This window comes from Prionailurus bengalensis, chromosome C1 (genome assembly GCF_016509475.1).
Source record: "Prionailurus bengalensis isolate Pbe53 chromosome C1, Fcat_Pben_1.1_paternal_pri, whole genome shotgun sequence".
NCBI classification, from domain to species: Eukaryota; Metazoa; Chordata; class Mammalia; order Carnivora; family Felidae; genus Prionailurus; species Prionailurus bengalensis.
Genome location: NC_057345.1, coordinates 183927126 through 183948894, shown reverse-complemented (window position 1 = coordinate 183948894; position 21769 = coordinate 183927126). Strand labels below are relative to the sequence as shown.

The 21769-nt window shown below is 36.8% G+C and overlaps 1 protein-coding gene and 1 pseudogene across 4 annotated transcripts in view; one reads left to right on the top strand and one right to left on the bottom strand.

Annotated features, from left to right (window-relative positions):
- Positions 1 to 21769, bottom strand: part of CCDC150 (coiled-coil domain containing 150) — a 100643-nt gene that overhangs the window by 48910 nt on the left and 29964 nt on the right. For all 4 annotated transcript variants that reach the window (XR_006296897.1, XM_043577371.1, XM_043577373.1 and 1 more), the window contains 4 exons: positions 19336 to 19443; positions 14361 to 14485; positions 13941 to 14118; positions 13319 to 13387 (listed from right to left, as the gene is read on the bottom strand). Coding sequence is in view for 3 of the 4 variants with exons in the window: in XM_043577371.1 (XP_043433306.1) it covers positions 13319 to 13387; positions 13941 to 14118; positions 14361 to 14485; positions 19336 to 19443 (480 nt within the window). In the remaining variant the exon portion in view is untranslated. The remainder of the gene's footprint in view (positions 1 to 13318; positions 13388 to 13940; positions 14119 to 14360; positions 14486 to 19335; positions 19444 to 21769) is intronic.
- LOC122481603 lies at positions 15899 to 16825 on the top strand (annotated as a pseudogene).

The following is a 21769-nucleotide window of genomic DNA, read 5'->3' as shown; positions in this document are numbered from 1 at the left end:
TGGAAATGAAAGGGAACCATCTCTACCTGATCAAGTGTATCTATAAAACACCTACAATTAATATCATTTATCGTTAAAATTTTTTTAATGTTCATTTAATTTTTGAAGGGGAGAGAGAGAGAGAGAGAGAGAGAGAGATTGAGACAAACTGTGAGCAGGGTAGGGGCAGAAAAGAGGGAGACACAGAATCCAAAGCAGGCGCCAAGCCGCCAGCACAGAGCTCGACACAGGGCTCGAGCTCACGAGCTGTAAGATCATGACCTGAGCCAAAGTCAGATGCCCATCTGACTGAGCCACCCAGGCGCCCCTACAACTAATATCTTAAAAGTGAAAGACCTGAATGTTTCTCCCTAACACTGGGAAAAAAGCAAGGATATCTGCACCTTATCAGCAATAAGGTAAGAAAAAGTATAGAAGGCATAGAGATTGGAAATGGAGAAATAAAAATCTCTACTTATAACAAATATGATTGCCTACATAGGAAATCCCAAAAAATTGACAAAAAAGATACTAGAATAAGTGACTTTAGTAAGGTTGAAGGATATGAGGATGCAACTCTATTGTTTTTATATACTAGCAACAAACAATTGGAAATTGATATTTCTTAAAAGTGTACCATTTGTAATAGTACCGAAACCCATGAAATTCTTTGGTACAAATCTAAAATATGTCCAATGTTTAATATGCTCAAAACAAAACACTGATAAGAGAAATTAAAAACCTAAATAAAATGGAGAGATATGTCATGTTCACGTATGAGATTCAATATTGCTAAAATGTCAATTTTTTTTGTAATTCATTTATTTTTTAATTTATATCCAAGTTAGTTAGCATATACTGCAACAATGATTTCAGAAGTAGATTCCTTAATGCCCCTTACCCATTTAGCCCAACTCCCCTCCCAAACCCCTCGAGCAACCCTGTTTGTTCTCTATAATTAAGAGTCTCTTATGTTTTGTCTCCCTCCCTGTTTTTATATTTTTGCTTCCCTTCCCTTATGTTCATCGGCTTTGTATCTTAAATTCCTCATATGAGTGATATCGTATGTTTGTCTTTCTCTAATTTCGCTTAGCATAGTTTCATCCACATAGTTACAAATGGCAAGATTTCATTCTTTTTGATTGCTGAGTAATACTCCATTGTGTACATGTAGCACATCTTCTTTATCCATTCATCCATCGATGGACATCTGGGCTCTTTTCATACTTTGGCTACTGTCGATACCACTGCTATAAACATCAGGTGCATGTGCCCCTTCAAAACAGCACACCTGTACCCTTGGTTAAATACCTACTAGTGCAATTGCTGGGTTGCAGGGTAGTTCTATTTTTTTTTTAATTTTATTTTTTATTTTTTAATATTTACATCCAAATTAGTTAGCATATGGTACAACGATTTCAGGATTAGATTCCTTAGTGCCCCTTACCCATTTAGCCCATCCTCCCTCTCACAACCCCTCCAGTAACCCTCAGTTTGTTCTCCATATTTATGAGTCTCTTCTGTTTTGTCCCCCTCCCTGTTTTTATATTATTTTTCCCTTCCCTTATGTTCATCTGTTTTTTTCTCTTAAAGTCCTCATATGAATGAAGTCATATGATTTTTGTCTTTCTCTGACTAATTTCACTTAGCATAATACCCTCCAGTTCAATCCATGTAGTTGCAAATGGCAAGATTTCGTTCTTTTTGATTGCCGAGATATATATATATCTATCTATATATATAGATATATAGATAGATATATATATACCACATCTTCTTTATCCATTCATCCATCGATGGACATTTGGGCTCTTTCCATACTTTCGCTATTGTTGATAGTGCTGCTATAAACATGGGGGTGCATGTGTCCCTCTGAAACAGCACAACTGTATCCCATGGATAAGTACCTAGTAGTGCAATTGCTGGGTCGTAGGGTAGTTCTATTTTTAATTTTTTGAGGGACCCCCATACTACGTTCCAGAGTGGCTGCACCAGTTTACATTCCCACCAGCAGTGCAAAAGAGATCCTCTTTCTTTGCATCTTTGCCAACATCTGTTGTTGCCTGAGTTGTTAATGTTAGTCACTCTGACAGGTATGAGGTGGTATCTCAGTGTGGTTTTGATTTGTACTTCCCTGATGATGAGTGATGTTGAGCATTTTTTCAGGTGTCGGTTGGCCATCTGGATGTCTTCTTTGGAGAAGTGTCTATTCATGTCTTTTGCCCATTTCTTCACTGGATTATTTGTTTTTGAGGTGTTGAATTTGGTAAGTTCTCTATAGATTTTGGATACTAACCCTTTATCTGATAAGTCATTTGCAAATATCTTCTCCCATTCCATCAGTTGCCTTTTAGTTTTGCTGATTGTTTCCTTCACTGTGCAGAAACTTTTACTTTGATGAAGCCCCAATAGTTCATTTTTGCTTTTGTTTCCCTGGCCTCCAGAGATCTGTTAAGTAAGAGGTTGCTGCAGCCAAGTTCAAAGAGGTTTTTGCCTGCTTTCTCCTCTAAGATTTTCATGGCTTCCTGTCTTATGTTCAGGTCTTTCAACCATTTTGAGTGTATTTTTGTGTATGGTATAAGAAAGTGGTTGGGGCGCCTGGGTGGCGCAGTCGGTTAAGCGTCCGACTTCAGCCAGGTCACGATCTCGCGGTCCGTGAGTTCGAGCCCCGTGTCAGGCTCTGGGCTGATGGCTTGAAGCCTGGAGCCTGTTTCCGATTCTGTGTCTCCCTCTCTCTCTGCCCCTCCCCCATTCATGCTCTGTCTCTCTTTGTCCCAAAAATAAATAAAAACGTTGAAAAAAAAAATTAAAAAAAAAAAAAAGAAAGTGGTCCAGGTTCATTTTTTGTCATGTCACTGTCCATTTTCCCAGTACCATTTTCTGAAGATATTCTTTCCTGCATGGTCAAAGATTAGTCAGCTATATGTTTGTGGGTCCATTTCTAGGTTCTCTATTCTGTTCCACTGAGTGTCTGTTTTTGTGCCAGTATCATACTGTCTTGATGATTATTGCTTTGTAATACAGCTTGAAGTCCGGGATTGTGATGCCTCCAGCTTTGGTTTTCTTTTTCAAGATTTACTTTGGCCATTTGGGATCTTTTCTGGTTCTGTACACATTTTAGGATTGTTTTTTTCTAGCTCTGTGAACAATGCTGGTGTTATTTTGATAGAGATTGCTCAATTCTCTTTAATCTCAATGAAAATTGTGTAGGTCTGGACCAGGGTCCACTCTCTGGTGGGGCTATGGGGCTAGAAAAAAATGCCCTAGAAGAAACACGAGAGAGAGTTCTTCAAGTTGAAATAAAAAGGGATTAGATAATAACTGAAATTCACATAAAGAAATAAATAGTACAGCCGCTACAATAAAGGTAGCAATATAGGTATATATAAAAGAGTGTTTTCTTGTTTTGGTTTTTAAATGTTTATTTATTTTGAGAGAGAAAGGGAGAGAGAGAATCCCAAGCAGACTCTGTGCTGTCAGTGCAGAGCCTGACACAGGGCTTGATCTCATGAACTGTGACATCATGACCTGGGCTGAAATCAAGTTAGGCGCTTAACCGACTGAGCCACCCAGACACCCCTAAAAGGTGTTTGTATATGTATTTTTTTGTTTGTAAGTTTCTTGTTTACCCATAATGCAAAAATATGCAGTAAAAGAAAGAATAAGAGAATTAAAATAGTGCACCAGAAATATCTACTTAACACAGAAAAAGACAGTAATGGAGACAGGAACAAAAAGCATATAAGACATAAAAAATAAAGAGTAAAGTAGCAAATGTAAATCCTATCTTATCAGTAATTATGTTAAATATAAAAAGATTAAACACTCCACCAAAAAAAGCAGAGATAGGCAGAATGCATCTTTTAAAAGATCCAACTATATGCTATTTATAAGAGACACACTTTAGATTCAAAGACACAAATGGGTTGAAAGTAAAACAATGGAAAAAGGTATATCATGTAAACAATAACCTGAAAAGAGCTGAAGTAGCTATATTAACATCAGACAAAACTACATTAAGACAAAAAATGTGTGAGACAAAGAAGACTAGTATAATATAATGGTTTATAAGAAATATGTTTGAAAAAATTAAAAAATTAAAAAAAAGAAATATGTTTGGTCTTTCAGGTGACCAAAATACATTTCTCAGATATATGTGGTCTTCATCCACAGTTCCTGAAAACATTTCAGAGCCATAATGGTGAAATGGGTGTCCTGTTAATAAAGAAGGTAACTTTTGAACCCCACCCAAGGGTGGGGGCTGATTGCCAGGAGGACCAACCAAGTGATTAGGGGGTTGGACCTTTGAGTCCTAGCCCCTAACCTCCAGGGAGGAAAGAGGGCTGAAGATTGAATCATCCAATGGCCAATGACCTAGTCAATCATAACTGTGCAGTCAAGCCTCTATGAAACCCCCAAAGGACTGGGTTCCAAGAGCTCCTGAGTTGGTGAATACATGGAAATTGGAGAGAGTGGTATGCCTAGAGAGGGCATAGAAACTTGTTGTCCTTTTTCCATACTTCACCCTATGTATTTCTTCATCTGGCTGTTGATTTGTATCATTTATCATATCCTTTAATAAACTAGTAAGCACGTTTCCCTGAATACTGTAAGCCACTCTAGCAAATTAAAAGAATCTAAGGAGAAGGTTGTTGGAACCTCCAATCTATAGTCAATAGGTCCGAAGCACAAGAGCCTGGAGCTTGTGAGTGGCATCTGAAGTGGGAGGTCAGGGGTGGGAGAAGTCTTGTAGGACTGAACCCTTAATGTGTGAAATCTAATGCTATCTCTGGGTAGACACTGTAAGAATTGAGTTGAATTCTCAGACACCCTGCTGGTATCCAAAAACTGCTCAGTGTTGTGGGGTGGGGGGGCATCCCTGCTGTGTTAGAATTGGGTCTAAGAGCCTACGAGATATATTATATATTGAAAAAATGGTCAGTCCATCAAGATATAACATTTATAAATATATATGCCTCTAACAACAACAGAGTCCCAATACAAATGAAGCAAAAACTAATAGAAGTGAAGAGAGAAATAAATGATTCAACATAGCTGGCGACTTCAATATCCCACTTTCTTTTTTTTTTTTTCCAATATATGAAATTTATTGTCAAATTGGTTTCCATACAACACCCAGTGCTCATCCCAAAAGGTGCCCTCCTCAATACCCATCACCCACCCTCCCCTCCCTCCCACCCCCCATCAACCCTCAGTTTGTTCTCAGTTTTTAAGAGTCTCTTATGCTTTGGCTCTCTCCCACTCTAACCTCTTTTTTTTTTTTCCTTCCCCTCCCCCATGGGTTTCTGTTAAGTTTCTCAGGATCCACATAAGAGTGAAACCATATGGTATCTGTCTTTCTCTGTATGGCTTATTTCACTTAGCATCACACTCTCCAGTTCCATCCACGTTGCTACAAAGGGCCATATTTCGTTCTTTCTCATTGCCATGTAGTACTCCGTTGTGTATATAAACCACAATTTCTTTATCCATTCATCAGTTGATGGACATTTAGGCTCTTTCCACAATTTGGCTATTGTTGAGAGTGCCGCTATGAACATTGGGGTACAAGTGGCCCTATGCATCAGTACTCCTGTATCCCTTGGGTAAATTCCTAGCAGTGCTATTGCTGGGTCATAGGGTAGGTCTATTTTTAATTTTCTGAGGAACCTCCACACTGTTTTCCAGAGTGGCTGCACCAATTTGCATTCCCACCAACAGTGCAAGAGGGTTCCTGTTTCTCCACATCCTCTCCAGCATCTATAGTCTCCTGATTTGTTCATTTTGGCCACTCTGACTGGCGTGAGGTGGTATCTGAGTGTGGTTTTGATTTGTATTTCCCTGATGAGGAGCGACGCTGAACATCTTTTCATGTGCCTGTTGGCCATCCGGATGTCTTCTTTAGAGAAGTGTCTATTCATGTTTTCTGCCCATTTCTTCACTGGGTTATTTGTTTTTCGGGTGTGGAGTTTGGTGAGCTCTGTATAGATTTTGGATACTAGCCCTTTGTCCGATATGTCATTTGCAAATATCTTTTCCCATTCCGTTGGTTGCCTTTTAGTTTTGTTGGTTGTTTCCTTTGCTGTGCAGAAGCTTTTTATCTTCATAAGGTCCCACTAATTCATTTTTGCTTTTAATTCCCTTGCCTTTGGGGATGTGTCGAGTAAGAGATTGCTACGGCTGAGGTCAGAGAGGTCTTTTCCTGCTTTCTCCTCTAGGGTTTTGATGGTTTCCTGTCTCACATTCAGGTCCTTTACCTATTTTGAGTTTATTTTTGTGAATGGTGTCAGAAAGTGGTCTAGTTTCAACCTTCTGCATGTTGCTGTCCAGTTCTCCCAGCGCCATTTGTTAAAGAGACTGTCTTTTTTCCATTGGATGTTCTTTCCTGCTTTGTCAAAGATTAGGTGGCCATACGTTTGTGGGTCTGGTTCTGGGGTTTCTATTGTATTCCATTGGTCTATATGTCTGTTTTTGTGCCAATATCCCACTTTCAAAAATGAGCAGAACAATTAGAAGATCATAGAGGAGACAGATGACTTTAACAACACTATAAAGCAACTGGACATCTATAGAACACTCTTCCCAACAATAGCAGAATACTCAATTTTTGAGTATTTTTCTCAATTGCATATGCAACATTCTCCACAATGTACCATGTTAGGCCACAGGACAACTCTCAATAAATCTGAAAGGACTGGAATTATATAAAGTGTGTTCTCCAACCATAATGAAATAAAATTAGAGATTAATAAAAGAAGGAAATTTGGGAAAGTCACATATATGGGAAAATTAAACAAAAAACTTGTAAATAACCAATTAGCCAAAAATAAAATCACAAAAGTAGTTAATACTTTGGGATGAATGAAAATGAAAACACGACAAAATGTACGGTATGCAGCTAAAGCAGTGCTTAAAGGGAAATTTATAGCTGTAGAAAACTATGTTAAAAAAGAAAAAAATAAACCAACAACCTAAGCTGCTATCTTATTTTTTTTTTTAATTTTTTTTTTAACGTTTATTTATTTTTGAGACAGAGAGAGACAGAGCATGAACGGGGGAGGGTCAGAGAGAGAGGGAGACACAGAATCCAAAGCAGGCTCCAGGCTCTGAGCTGTCAGCCCAGAGCCCGACGCGGGGCTCGAACTCACGGACTGCGAGATCATGACCTGAGCCGAAGTCGGACACTTAACCGACTGAGCCACCCAGGCACCCCCTAAGCTGCTATCTTAAAAAACTAGAAAGAGCAAATTAAACCCAAGCAAGCAGAAGGAAGAAAATAATGAGGATTAAAGCAGAAACAAGAGAATAGAAAAATAAGAGACAGTCAGTAAAACCAAAGTTGGTTCTTTGAAAAGATGAACAAAATTGACAAACCTTAAACTTGTTAACAAAAAAAAAAAAAAAAAAAAAGAAAGAAAGAAAGCAAAAAGGAGACAGAAAGAAAGACCCAAATTACTAAAGTTAGGAATGAAAGAAGGAACATTATACTGAACTTAAAGAAATGAAGAAAAGGAGCTACTATGAACAATTGTATGCCAATATATTAGACAGCCTAGATGAAATGGTAAAATTCTTAGAAAAACCAAAACTATTGAAATTAACTAAAAAAATAAGTGGGAATTGTGAATAGATCTCTAACAAGACATTGAATCAATAATAATAATAATTAAAAACAAATAAAACAAAAAATTCCCCACAAAGAAAAACCTAGAACCAGATGGCTTCTGGTGAATTCTATAAAACATTTAAAGATGAATTAGCACCAATGCCTCAAAAACTCTTCCCAAAAATAGAAGGGGTGGGAACACTTAACAAATCATTTTAAGAGACCAGTATTGCCTTGATACTAAACCCAAAGTCATCACAAGAAAACTAGAGAACAATATCCCTTATTTATAACATTTCAAAAATCCTCAACAAGCAAGCCATATGAAACAACATAAAAGGATTATACATCATGAGCAAGTAAAATTCATCCCCCAAATGAAAACTTGGTTCAACATTTGAAATCAACCAATGTAATATACCATAGTAATAAAGGACAAAATCTACAAGATTATCTTGGTAGACATAGAATATGCAATTGACAAAATTCAACATACTTTCATGATAAAAACTCTCCAAACCAGGAATAGAAGGAAATTTCCTCGTCCTGATAAAGGGTGTTTAGAAAAAGCCCACAGCTAACATCATACTTCATGGTGACAGACTGAAAGCTTTCCCAAGATGAGGAACAAGACAAGGATGTCTGTCTGCTCTCACCATTTCTATTCAGTGTTGTATTGGAGATTCTATCCAAGGCAATTACACAAGGGGGAAAAAAAAGAAGAAAGAAAGAAAGAAAAGACAGGAAAATGTGAAAGGGAGAAATAAAACTATCTCTGTTTGCAGATGACACATTCTTATATAGAAAAAATATACTGATTGCAATACTCCCTTAATTGAGATACAGATTCAATACAAACTCTATCAAAATTTCAGCTGCCCTTTTTTTGCAGAAAATTAAAAGCTGATCCTAAAACTCATATAGAAATATAAGTATCCAGAATTGTCACAATAATCTTAACAACAACAACAAAAAAAAGCTCTTGCATCTTGATTTCAAAACTTACTACAAAACTACAGTAATCAACACTGTGTGGTATGGGCATAAGGAAAGACATAGAAACCAGTGGAACAGAATTGAAAGTCCAGAAATAAATTCATACATCTATGGTAAATTGGGTTTTGACTAAGGAGCCAACACTATTCAAGAGAAAGAATAGCTCTGCAACAAATAGTGCTAGGACAAATGGATATCCACAGATAAAATAATGAAGTTGAACCTCTACATCAACCCATAAATAAAATTAACTCAAAATGGATCAAAGACCTAAATGTAATATGAAAAACTGTAAAATTCTTAGAATAAAAAAATGTTAATCTTTGTGATCTTGGATTAGGCAACAGTTTCCCAGTTTCTTTGATTTTGTAACATCAAAGCACAGACAACCAAAAAAATAAATAAGTAAACTGAATGTCAAAAAATCTAAAAATTTAAAAACAGAACCCATAGTGGGTGCCTGAGTGGCTCAGTCAGTTGAACATCCAACTCTTGATTCTGGCTCAGGTTATGATCCCAGGGTCATGGGATTGGGCCCTGCATCAGGCTCTGGGCTGAGCATGAAGCCTGCTTAAGATTCTCTTTCTTTCCCTCCCTCCCTCCCTCCCTCCCTCTCTCTCTCTCTCTCTCTCTCTCTGTCCCTCTGCCCTTCTCCCCTGCTTGAGCTCTTTCTTAAAAAAATAAAAAATAAAAAACAGAACTCATAGAATGGGAGAAAAATATCTGCAAATCACAAATCTGATAAGGAGCTACCATCCAGAATGTATAAAGAACTCCTACAACTGAACAATTAAAAAACAACCCAGTTTGGGGCGCCTGGGTGGCGCAGTCGGTTAAGCGTCCGACTTCAGCCAGGTCACGATCTCGCGGTCCGTGAGTTCGAGCCCCGCGTTGGGCTCTGGGCTGATGGCTCGGAGCTTGGAGCCTGTTTCCGATTCTGTGTCTCCCTCTCTCTCTGCCCCTCCCCCGTTCATGCTCTGTCTCTCTCTCTCCCAAAAATAAATAAAAAACATTGAAAAAAAAATTAAAAAAAAAAAAACAACCCAGTTTACAATGGGCAACTGATCTAAATAGACATTTCTCCAAAGAAGATATACAAATGGCCAATAAGCACATAAAAAGAGGCTCAACATCTTTAGTTGTTAGTCATTAGGGAAATGCAAATCAAAACCACAACAAGGTACCACTTTCATAACTACTAGGATGGCTATTATTAAAAAACAAAAAAATAAAAAAGTTGGTAAGGATGTGGAGAAATTGGAATCTTTGTACACTGCTGGTGGGAATGTAAAATAGTTTGGCACTGTGGACAACAGTCTGGTGGTTCCTCAGAAACTTAAAACAAAATTACCATACGGCCCAGCAATTCCATTCCTTGGTATGTATCTCAAACAAATACATGCACAACACATATGTACACTTATAGCAGCACTAATCACAACAGCTCAAAGGTGCAAACAATGCAAATGTCTATCAACAGATGAACAGATGAACAAATTGCGGTATGTGTATATATACATCATACACACACACTGTGAATATTACTCAACTGTAAAAGGGAGTAAAAGGGTATGGATTACTGAAATGTACAAAAACATGAATTAACCTCAAAAATATTATGCTAAGAAGCCAGACACAAAAGATCACTTATCGTATGATTACATTTATATGAAATATCCAGATAGGCAGATCCATACAGACAGAATGCAGATTGGTCGCTGTCAGGGGGGAGAAGAAAGAGGGAATTGGAAATGATTACTTACTGGGTATGGGGTTTCCTTCTGGGTGATGAAAATGTTTTGGAACTAGACAGAGGTGGTGGTTACATAACACTGCAAATATATATAAAGCTACTGAATTGTTCCCTTTAAAGTGTTTGATTTTTTATTATGTGAATTTCAGCTCAATTAAAAAAACACCGTGAGATACTTCATACCCACTTGGATGGGTATATTAATTTTTTAAAAAGCAGAAAATAACAAACGTAGGTGAAAATGTGAAGATACATGAATCTTCATACACTGCTGGTGAGATTGCAAAATGGTGCAGTCACTTTGTAAAACACTTTGGTAGTTTCTCAAAATGATAGTTATCATATGACCCAGTTTTATTCCTAAAGATATGCTTACACACATAAAAATTGTATGCAAATGTTCACTGCATTATTCTTCACAGCCAGAAATTGGGAACAACCAAATCTCTATCAACTGATGAATGGTTAAGTCAAGTTTGGTGCAGTCACACAATGTAATATTATTCCGTCATTAAAAGGAATGAAATATTGACATTTACTACTATTTCAAGGACATACCTTGAAAACATCATAACTAGTAAAGAGGCAAGACCCAAAAGGCCACATACTATTTTATGTTATTTATATGAAATGGGAGAAAAAAGACATTCATAGAGACAGAAAGTACAATAGTTGCCAGGGGTTGGGGGCAGGGCAGAATGGAGAGTGAATGCTAATGGGTACCAGGTTTTGTTTTGGTGATAAAAAGGTTCTAGAATTAGATAGTGATGATGTTTGCACAGACTTGTGAATATACTAAGAAATCGCTCAATTGTATATTTTAAGAAGGTGAATCTATCATATACTAATTATCTCAATAATACAAAGGACTAGAACAATCAATCCATCTGAAAATAAAATGAACCTTAAACTATACCTTGTATGATATCCAAAAATTAACTAGAAATGGGTCATAGCCCTGATCTAAAACCCAAAACTATAAACGTCTAGAGAGCAAAAAAGAAAATCTTTGTGATCTTAGGTTAGGCAAAAACTTCTTAGATATGATCCAAAATTAAAAGTATGACACAAAAAATATGATCCAAAATTTTAAAAATTCCTAAGTTGGATTTCATCAAAATGTAAAACTTCTGTTCTTTGAAAGAGCACGAAAAAATAAGGCATAAAGTGGAAGAAAAATATGTAAAGCACATATAAGATTTGTACATATACAAAGAATAAGAATTTTTTTTTAATGTTTATTTATTTTTGAGACAGAGAGAGACAGAGCATGAACGGGGTAGGGTCAGAGAGAGGGAGACACAGAATCTGAAACAGGCTCCAGGCTCTGAGCTGTAAGCACAGAGCCCGACACGGGGCTTGAACTCACGGACCACGAGATCATGACCTGAGCCGAAGTCGGCCGCTTAACCGACTGCGCCACCCAGGCACCCCAAGAATAAGAATTTTTTACATAAGAACCATACAAGACTGTTTTACAATCTCTAGAAAAAAACAACAGTAAGAAAATAATAAGAAAAACTGAATTACAAGTGGTTAAAAGATTTGAAGAGACACTTCAAGTTGTAGATGACAAGCAGAGGAAAAGATGCTCAATATTATTAATCACTAGAGAAATGCAAATTACAGCCACAATAATACACCCCCCTATGCCAGTCAGAATGGCTAAAACTAAAAGGACAAACAATACCAAGAGCTGGTGAGAATGCAGAGAAAATGATGGGAAGGCAAGATAGTACAGATTCTTTGGAAAACAGTCAAATGGTTTATTATTATGTCAAACATATATTTACCATAGGATCTAGAATTCCAAATTCTGTTAAGTAGCCAAGAGAAATAAAAATACATGTTCATATTTGAATATTTATACAGGCTTTATTCGTAACTGCCAAAATTTACCATCTCAAATGTCCTTCAAATGGGTAAAGAAATTGTGGTATATCCATATAATGGAACACAAACAACTGATACATATGACAGCATGGATGAACTTCAGATACCTTATGCTAAATAAACGAAGCCAGGCTTAAAATGCTGCATGTTGTATGATTCCATTTATGATATTCTGGGAAAGGCATAACCACAGGAACAGAAAAGCAGATCCATGGTTGTCAAGGGATGGAAGTGGAAGAAGAGGTTGATTACAAAGAGACACGAGGGGCCTCCCTGAGGTGATAGAAGTGTTCTGTATTTTCATTGTGATGATAGTTATATAATTGTGTTTGTCAAAACTCACAGAACTGTACACTAAAAAAAAAGTGAATTTCACTATGCATATTATAACTTAATAGGTCTGACTTTAGAAAAACATAGCTTTACAATGAATACACATTTGAAAAATATCAAATTAGGCAAAAAAAAAAAAAAGAAAAAAGAAAAGGACCCTCTATAAGCATGATCACTTGGCCTAATATAATTTCTCTAATGAACAAATATCTTTTAGCCCCATGAACTTACATTTAGGTTATGCTCAGACAAATGAAATCAGACAAGCAAAATGATGCTATGTTTTTGTTTTATTTTAATAAGAATTATATTGTGTCTCTGGCCATTCTATCTTTTTAGAACCCAGAAAAGAGTATCTCACAGATGAAGTGACAGGTGCTAATAGGTACTTAGGAAGCCCAATTGGCTTTAGGAAACAAAAAACCCAGCCCTGTCAGCAATTATCTCTTTGCCTCCCACAGGACCATTAGCTCACTCGTAAGGGACTTCCTGGCTAAAATACCCAATAACACTCGGGCCAGAGGTGGTCATGACTCACTGGCAAACGCCAGATCTCAACAAGTGCTCCCTGGAAGCAGCCTTGTGCCACAGTGCCTGGAGCGCTGAGTCGCATCCAGCCCAGGGGCTTCTTTGTCCTTCCACATCCTTGGTATTCAACAAAATAACCCATCTCCTCAGTAAGGTAAGCTGATACAGGAGGCAGAGGTACAGAAGGAAATAAAATACGGTGAAATGTCAACAAATAAAATGTGGAGTACCTTGTTTTTAGCTAATTCCTTTTCCAAATTGCATTTTTCTTGAGCTATTTCTTTCTCTGTTTTATTAACCTGCCCAAGGAGGGGAAAAAAAAGAAATGGGTCAATTTTAAAGCAGGTGACGGTCTCTACTATAGCAGACACACCCTGCATGTTAATTAATACCTACACTGCAGAGATAGAACATCCTCTCAGAAAAGGGGCCACTCAGGGAGTCTCTGAGGCAGAGCAGACTTCACAAATAGCCCTGAAATTAGAAAGACACGTCTGCATGTCAGACTCTGATGGTACCTTCCTAAATAGGAAGACAGGGCTGTTCCCCCTTAACCTCCATTGTCCACTCCTTCAGGGGAAATCAATTTTTTAAATCTGACCCCTTCACTAACATGAGGATGTGTGAACTATGAGTTGACATTCACTAACGCTGTATAAGGACATGCTGTTTGGCACAGACTACTCCACATGCTAAAAAACATAGATCAGCTACCTAAAGATTTCTTTAATGGGCAACTCAGACAAACTGCATCTGAGTGGGCTGTATTTCTTTTCTTATCTTGCACTGAAAATAGTTTTAGAACAAGATCACCACCCCAACCAGGAGGTAATATAAATCTGCTTCCTCTACCTCTTCCTGAAGTCTTTCTTTCTCCTCTAGAAGGGACTTCTTCTCTTGCATCGATGCTTCCAATTCACCTCGCAATCTTGCAATAGTTGATTCCAGCAGCTCTTTCTGCAAGGCTGCCCTCTTCTCAGCATCCTGTGCTTTCTGGATACACTGATTATGTTCAAGGATTAAATGGTCCCTGTAGGAAGAGAACAAGGAGACATGAGCACTCAATGAGAGTTCTTTAATAGAGTCATTTCTTGGAGAGCGTACTGCCTGACAGCAGTTACCAAAATGTTCTAACAGAACTAGTTCCTTGAGGGCAAAGTCTTTACCTTTGTGTCTGGCCCAAGAAATGCAGAATTAAATGTTCTCATTAAAGATAAGAAATACAAAGGCAAGAATAAAAGATACAGAAGAAGTTGTCTATAATTTACTTACAGATGTGCCTGGAGCTGGGTCTTCTGATTCTGAACACTCTGTAGCTCAGTAGTGATACTGGCATGGGCTGCATCCAGCAAGAAGTTTTGTTCTTGAAATGTCTGTGTCATCATTTTCTGCTCTATCTGAATTTTAAAAGTAATATTAAAAGCTGAGATGCCAGAAAGTCATTTGATGGGGTATCATTCAATCATACTGAATTAACTTACAAAAGACAAATGTTTATATAAATAAAACCTTTTTAAAAAAGAACTTAATGCTCAGCTCTCTCTGTCGCCACTCTGACCTGACCACAGTTCTATCATTTTATGGCTCTACCAGCCAAGAGTGAAGATGCATTGTCTACCCAGCCTGCTGCAAAATCTGTAAAACTCAACATAAACATATTTTTAGATAAAAAATTCTATTAATATTTTGGTATTTTAAAATTTCAATATGAAAAATTTCAATTATTTTGAAAAGTAAAATATCAATGCAGATAAAGTGAAAAGATCTCTTCACCTATATCTCCCGCCACCCCAATGAAATAATCCCACTTTCCAGGGACAATCATGTTAATAATATGGTGTGAAGTCTTTGGAAAATATTTAAAATTGCACCCAGATACCGTGATAGCAAAAGTACTATATAGGAATACCTAGGAGATATTATGGGCTCAGTTCCAGACCACAACAATAAAGCAAATATTACAATAAAGCTTGTCAAATGATTTTGTTTCCCAATGCATACACAAGTTATGTTTACACCATACTGTAGTCTATTAAGTGTGCAGTAGCATTATGTCTTAAAAAACAATGTACATAATTTAAAAACACTTTATTGCTAAAAAAATGTTAACCATCAACTGAGCTCTGTGTGAGGCTGAAATCCATTTTTCCAAATTCCTGTGAATGTTGATGCTTTGGCCTCTTTCCACAAATCACAAATGTTTTTAAAGGAATCTAGAATGCTGAATCCTTTCCAAAGGTTTTCAATTTCCTTTGCCCAGATCCATCAGAGTAATCACTATCTATGGCAGCTATAGCCTTATGAAATAGATTTCTTAAATAATAAGACTTGAAAATTAAAATTATTGCTTGGTTCATGAATTGCAGAATAGATGTTGTGTAAGCAGGCATGAAAACATTGATCTCGTCCAACTCCATTGGAGTTCTTGGGTGACCAAGTGCATTGTCAGTGAGCAGTAATATTTTGAAAGGAATTTTTTTTTCTGAGCCACAACAATGGGCTTAAAATATTCAGTAAATTGGAGCACCTGGGTGACTCAATTAGTTAAGTGTCTGACTCTTAATTTTGCTCAATTTTGGCTCACAGATGTGAAATTAAGCCCCATGCCCTTGGGCTCTGTGCTGGGCATTGGAGCCTGCTTAAGATTCTCTTTCTCCCTCTTTTCCTGTCCTGCTCACACACATGCACACTCTAAAAAATAAATAAATAAAATAAAAATAAAAATATTCACTAATCATGTTGTAATCAGATGTCATCCAGGCTTTCTTGTTCCACCTGTAGAACACAGGCAGAGTCGATTTAGCAAAATTCTTAACGGTCCTAGGATTTTTCGGAATGGTCAACAAACACTGGCTTCAACTTAGAGTCACTTGTTGCATTAGCCCCAAACAAGAGTCAGCTTGGCTCTTTCTCTTCAACAAGGTGGCTGAGCAACAAATGCAGAGATGCAGATTTTTGTGAAGACCCTGACTCTCACTCTGACCCTTTAGAATGGGTCCAGAGACATCACTTGGAATGTCAATGTCAAAATCCAAGACAAGGAGAGCATCCCCTGTAACCAGCACTGTCTGATTTTTGCAGACCAACAGCTAGAGGATGGCTGCACTCTCTGACACTATAATATTCAGAAAGAGTTCACCCTGCACTTGGTGCTTTGTCTGTAGGCTACAGCATTGAGCCTTCTTTCCCTCTTCTAGCTCGTTCAGAAATACAACTGTGACAAAATTATCTGCTTTAAGGGTTATGCTCACCTGCACCCCTGAGCAGTCAACTGCTGCAAGAAATGCGGCCACACCAACAGCCTGTGACCGAAGGGGAAGGTCAAATAAGGCCCCTCCCTTAGCTCTTCCTTTGCCTGCAGGGCAGACTCCTGCCTGAGTCCTATGGTCCTGGAGCTTCCATAAAGTTTCCTTTACACTGAGTGGGGGAAAAAAGGGGAGTCAGGCTGTGTTTTGAAGCCAGGCATTGACTTCTCCTTTCTAGCTATGGAAGTCCTAAATGGCATCTTCCAATGGCATGTTTTGTCTACATTGAAAATCTGTCATTTAGTGTGGCCACATTCATTAATCATCTTCTAGATCTCATAGAGAACTTGCTGCAGCTTCTATGTTAGCACTTGCTTCCACTTTCATGTTATGGAGATGGCTTCTTGCCTTAAATCTCATGAACCAACTTCTCTTAGCTTCCAACTTTTCTTCTGCAGCCTCCCCACCTCTCTCAGCCTTCATAGAATTGAAGAGAGTTACTAGTGCCTTGCTCTGGATTAGGCTTTGGTTTAAGGAAGTGTTGTAAATGGTTTGATCTTCTATCCAGACCACTAAAACTTTGTTCATACCAGCAATAAGGCTGTTTCACTTTCTTTTTTAATTTTTATTTTTTTTAAATTTTATTTAAATCTAAGTCAGTTAACATATAGTGTAAAAATGGTTTCAGGAATAGAATTTAGTAATTCACCATTTACATATAATACCCAGTGCTCATCCCAACAAGTGCCCTCCTTAATGTCCACTACCCATTTAGCCCATACCCCCACTCAACAGCCCTCCAGCGACCCTCAGTTTGTTCTTTGTATTTAAGAGTCTCTTACGGTTTGCCTTCTTCTCTGTTTTTACCACTTTCTATCATTCATGTGTTCACTGCAGTACTTTTAATTTCCTTCAAGAACTTTTCCTTTGCATTCACAAGTTGGCTAAATGTTTGGTACCCAGAGGCCTACCTTTTGGCCTTTCTTGGCTTCTGACATGGCTTTCTCACTAAGCTTAATCATTTCTAGCATTTGAATTATAGTGAGAGATGTACAACTCTTCCTTTCACATGAACACTTAAGAGACCATTGTAGGATTATTAACTGGCCTAATTTCAATATTGTTGGATCTCAGGAAATAGGAGGTCTGAGAAGAGGGAGAGATATCGGGGAATAGCTGATCAAAGAAGCCAGAACACACACAACATTTATAAAGTTTCCCATTTTATAGCGGCATGGTTTGTGCTGCCCCAAAAGAATTACAATACATCAAAGATCAAATTATCACAGATCACCAGAACAAAAATAATGAAAAAGTCTGAAATGCTGTGAGATATTCCAAAATATGACACAGCACAAAATACAGCACAATATGAGAAAATTGCTACTGAAAAATGGCACTGACAGATTTGCTAGATGCAGGATTACCACAAACCTTCAATTTGTAAAAAATGTGATTACTTGAGAAGCACAATGAATATATATCTGTAAGTGTTTTGCAGAATTTATTTTCTCTGGCTCATCATGTTGGACTTATCAAAACATAACATTTTTACACATATCCCCTCTACCTACAATATACAAAACTTTTGCAAGTATAGTACATATTAATAATTACTTTTGTAAACATATTTTAAAACACTTTTATCTTAACAATATTTGACTGCAAAGCAAACCTTCACACTTTGGAAAATAAAATGTGTAACATTCCAAAGTTTAAAAATGCTTATGACAGTGTTACTTGCATATGTCACATTAATTATTCTACTAAATTGTTAGTCCACAAAAGTAGAGATTTTTGTCTTGTTCACCACTATAATCCCATCTAGACCTAGCATCATATCTGCACTGAATAAACACTAAGTGCTTGTTGAATTAATGACAAATATTTATTGAGTATCTTTCTGTGCAGTGGTTAGCACTCTGGGAAATAGCAAAGATCTAGAAGACAATGTCCTTGGTTCTAGGAAGCTCACAAAGTTATATAGGAAATGAGCCATACATATAAACTGCTCTAGAATGCACAGAGAGGCAACATAATGTAACAATTAAAAACACTGACTCTGGAGTGAGACCTAGGTTTCAATCCAGCTCTACCCCTTACTAGCTAGGTGACTTCCGTCAAGTTGTACATTTCTCTAAACCTCATTTTCCTTATTTATAAAATGAAGATAATATTCCTTTACATAATGGCTGCTAGAATCAAAGGACATAATATATGTAAAATCCTTAGCACAATGCTTGGTATACAGTAAGTATACTCCCAAAAGAGTGAGAGCTATTATTACGATGTTTAGTGTCCCAGGAGTAGAAGTTAACAGAAAAATTGATCCCTTCTGGTTAGAATGAGCAAGCTTCCTGATAAAGGTGAGTCTTAAAGAATGAACAGAATTTCAAATAGCTGAAGAAGAAAAGACCATTCTCAGCAGATGGAATATGGCATAAGCAAAATGGGAAAGTACTGGTGTTTAAGGAAAAAGTATTTTAGGGTCAGTCATAGTATTTTCTATGATTCTATAAACAATAGGACAGGTAATTACTTTTCCTAAAGCAATAGTATTTGAGAAGAAACCATTAAGAAAGTATTGAGGGGCGCCTGGGTGGCTCAGTCGGTTGAGCGTCCAACTTCAGCTCAGGTCACGATCTCACGGTTCGTGAGTTCGAGCCCCGCGTCAGGCTCTGGATTGATGGCTCAGAGCCTGGAGCCTGCTTCTGATTCTGTGTCTCCCTCTCTCTCTGCCCCTCCCCCGTTCATGCTCTGTCTCTCTCTGTCTCAAAAATAAATAAACATTGAAAAAAAAATTAAAAAAAAAAAAAAAGAAAGTATTGAGTATAAGGCTAAATGACCACTCTTGATTAAAACTGAAAACTGCCAATCAAAAACATTTCTTGGAATTGTTAAAATATTTTATTTATTCAGTTGGTCATGCTTATTTCCTTATCTCTTAGCCAAGGAGTTTTATTGTTGACTCTATCAGAGATGGACTAGTATTAAATGAATACCTGCAGAATGGCTTGATGGTCAGAAATAATTCTAGCATTTTCCATACTAACAGTCTCAAGCATGCTGTGCAGCTCTGAACACCTCCTAGTCAGTTGGTCATTCGAAACCTAAGGTGATATGTACAGCATGTCAGGTCTCTCCAGTAAATAATTTTTTACTTATTAACCATTATTTTTAATGATGGCATAGTATTTCACTCTGTATGTGAACCTAATTTATTTAACCTACCTCCAATTGATATTTCATTAGATAATGCTTTCAGTATTTGGAGTCAACACCCCACATAATTCTAAATCAAAAGGAGAAATTTGTTCATCTGGTGGAGCAAGTGAAGCATTCAATAGTTTCTTCAGAATTCTGGACACTGGTCAGACACAGCACGATATCTACAGAATGGACTTTACAATGTTGATGCCAAGATTATAGAAATTCATTCCCCAATTTAGATGAGCATTCTGAATTATTTGGCTAATAACACAAAATGTTTTAAGTTATTTCGCTACCAATTACAGTATTCATAAAAGCAAAATATAGATAATTGTACCATTTCACAAGACAGATCATCCAAACTAAAACAAAATTCTTTTGTACAACAGATCTTTCATACAATTCTGTTGTCTTTTGATATGTAAAATTTGTATTCCTGTGGAAACCATTTATCCTAATTATCAGTTATTTTTGCAAACTGTATTTGCCACGGATCTTATCTTTTTTTTTTTTTTAACATGCTGTGGTTTATCTTTATTTTTTTAATTTTATTTTTTATTTTTTAAAGGATCTTATCTTTTAATGAACAAGTTCTTCAAGGATGGGGACAAATAACTCTATAGGATCAATTTAAAAAAATTCAAAAAATGGTAACAAAAAAGAAATGAAAACTTATCTGGAAAGCCTAAGTGGTATGTATAGTACACAAGTTAGGAGTTCTGAGTACACATGTTCAGGAGCACTTTTAAGTTCTAAGTTATACACCAAGAAATACGTGGGATAAGACAGAGGTGAATTCTTGAACCTTGAAAAGAACAAGCTAATTTTCTTTGGAGCCAGATTGCTTGAGCTCAAATTATAACTCTGTCACTGATTAGCTATGTTATTAAACCTCTCTGTATATCAACTTCCTTATCTTTAAAATGAGAATAATAAGTTTCTATAGTAGCACTACTGTGAGGATTACAATTTGTTAGTAACATAAGGTGCTTACAATTGTGCCTGGAATGTAGAATGGGTTTGGTAAATGTTAATTACTACTACTACAGCAAAAGTAGCAGTAATAATTTTTATTATTATTTTATAAAAGAACACGTTTATTTTGCATTTTCTTTATCATAAAGACAGCACAGCAACATTATGATCCCAACATTGAAGTAACCAAATTGTACTAGCAACAGTTATTTTAAGTGATTAATACTATTTCTTGGCTCTATGAGAAATAACCTGTTTGCCGACACACACACACACACACACACACACACACAAGTAACATCCGCTAAATTTGGCAATAACCATCCCACAGAAAATAAGTACACATAACTCTACAATCCAGTAAGCATTTATGAGGTTCCTACTGTGCTACTTGTTATAAAAGATACAAGGAAAGTGTAAGACATTGGCCCTGGCACTCAAGTGCTTAGAAGTTCATAGGTTGAGATGAGAACTATATATATTCAATGGGTAAATTATAAAGCAAACAAAGGCAAAGTGTAAATTAGTGCATTATTTAGCAGTATACCTCATATACTGATGTATTATAGAACTTTGGTAATGGGAGATGTAGTTAATGTGATCATGTTTCATAGATGAAATAGATTTCATGAAAATAAAAAATCTGGATGATGGCAATAGTATGAATTTATATAATCAGGATCAATCGTGGTTCTTTGTTTTTTAATTGAACAAAATTAAATAACATGTGAAAACCAGAGAAATGCGAACATTTACCTGTGCTTTTTCTGATGGGGAAAAGACAGTTTCTTCAATAAATGGTGTTGGGAAAACTGGATAGGCACATGCAAAAGAATGGGAAACTAGACCATTATTTTGTACCACACATAAAAATTAACTCAAAATGGATCAAAGACTTGAATGTAAGACTTGAAACCAAAAAACTACTGGAAGTAAACATAGATAAGCTTCTGGATATTGGTCTTGGCAAGATTTTTTGGATCTGACATCAAAAGCAAAAGCAACCAAAGCAAAAATAAACAAGTAGGAGCATATCAAACTAAAAAGCACAACAAAGGAAACCATCAACAAAATGAAAAGGCAACCTATTGAACGGGAGAAGATATTTGCAATCATATATTAATATATCTGATAAGGGGTTAATATCCAAAATATAAAGAAATTATACAACTCAATAGCACCCCCCAAAAAAATCTGATTAAAAAATGGGTCCAAGATCTGAATAGACATTTTTAAAAAATGTTTATTTTG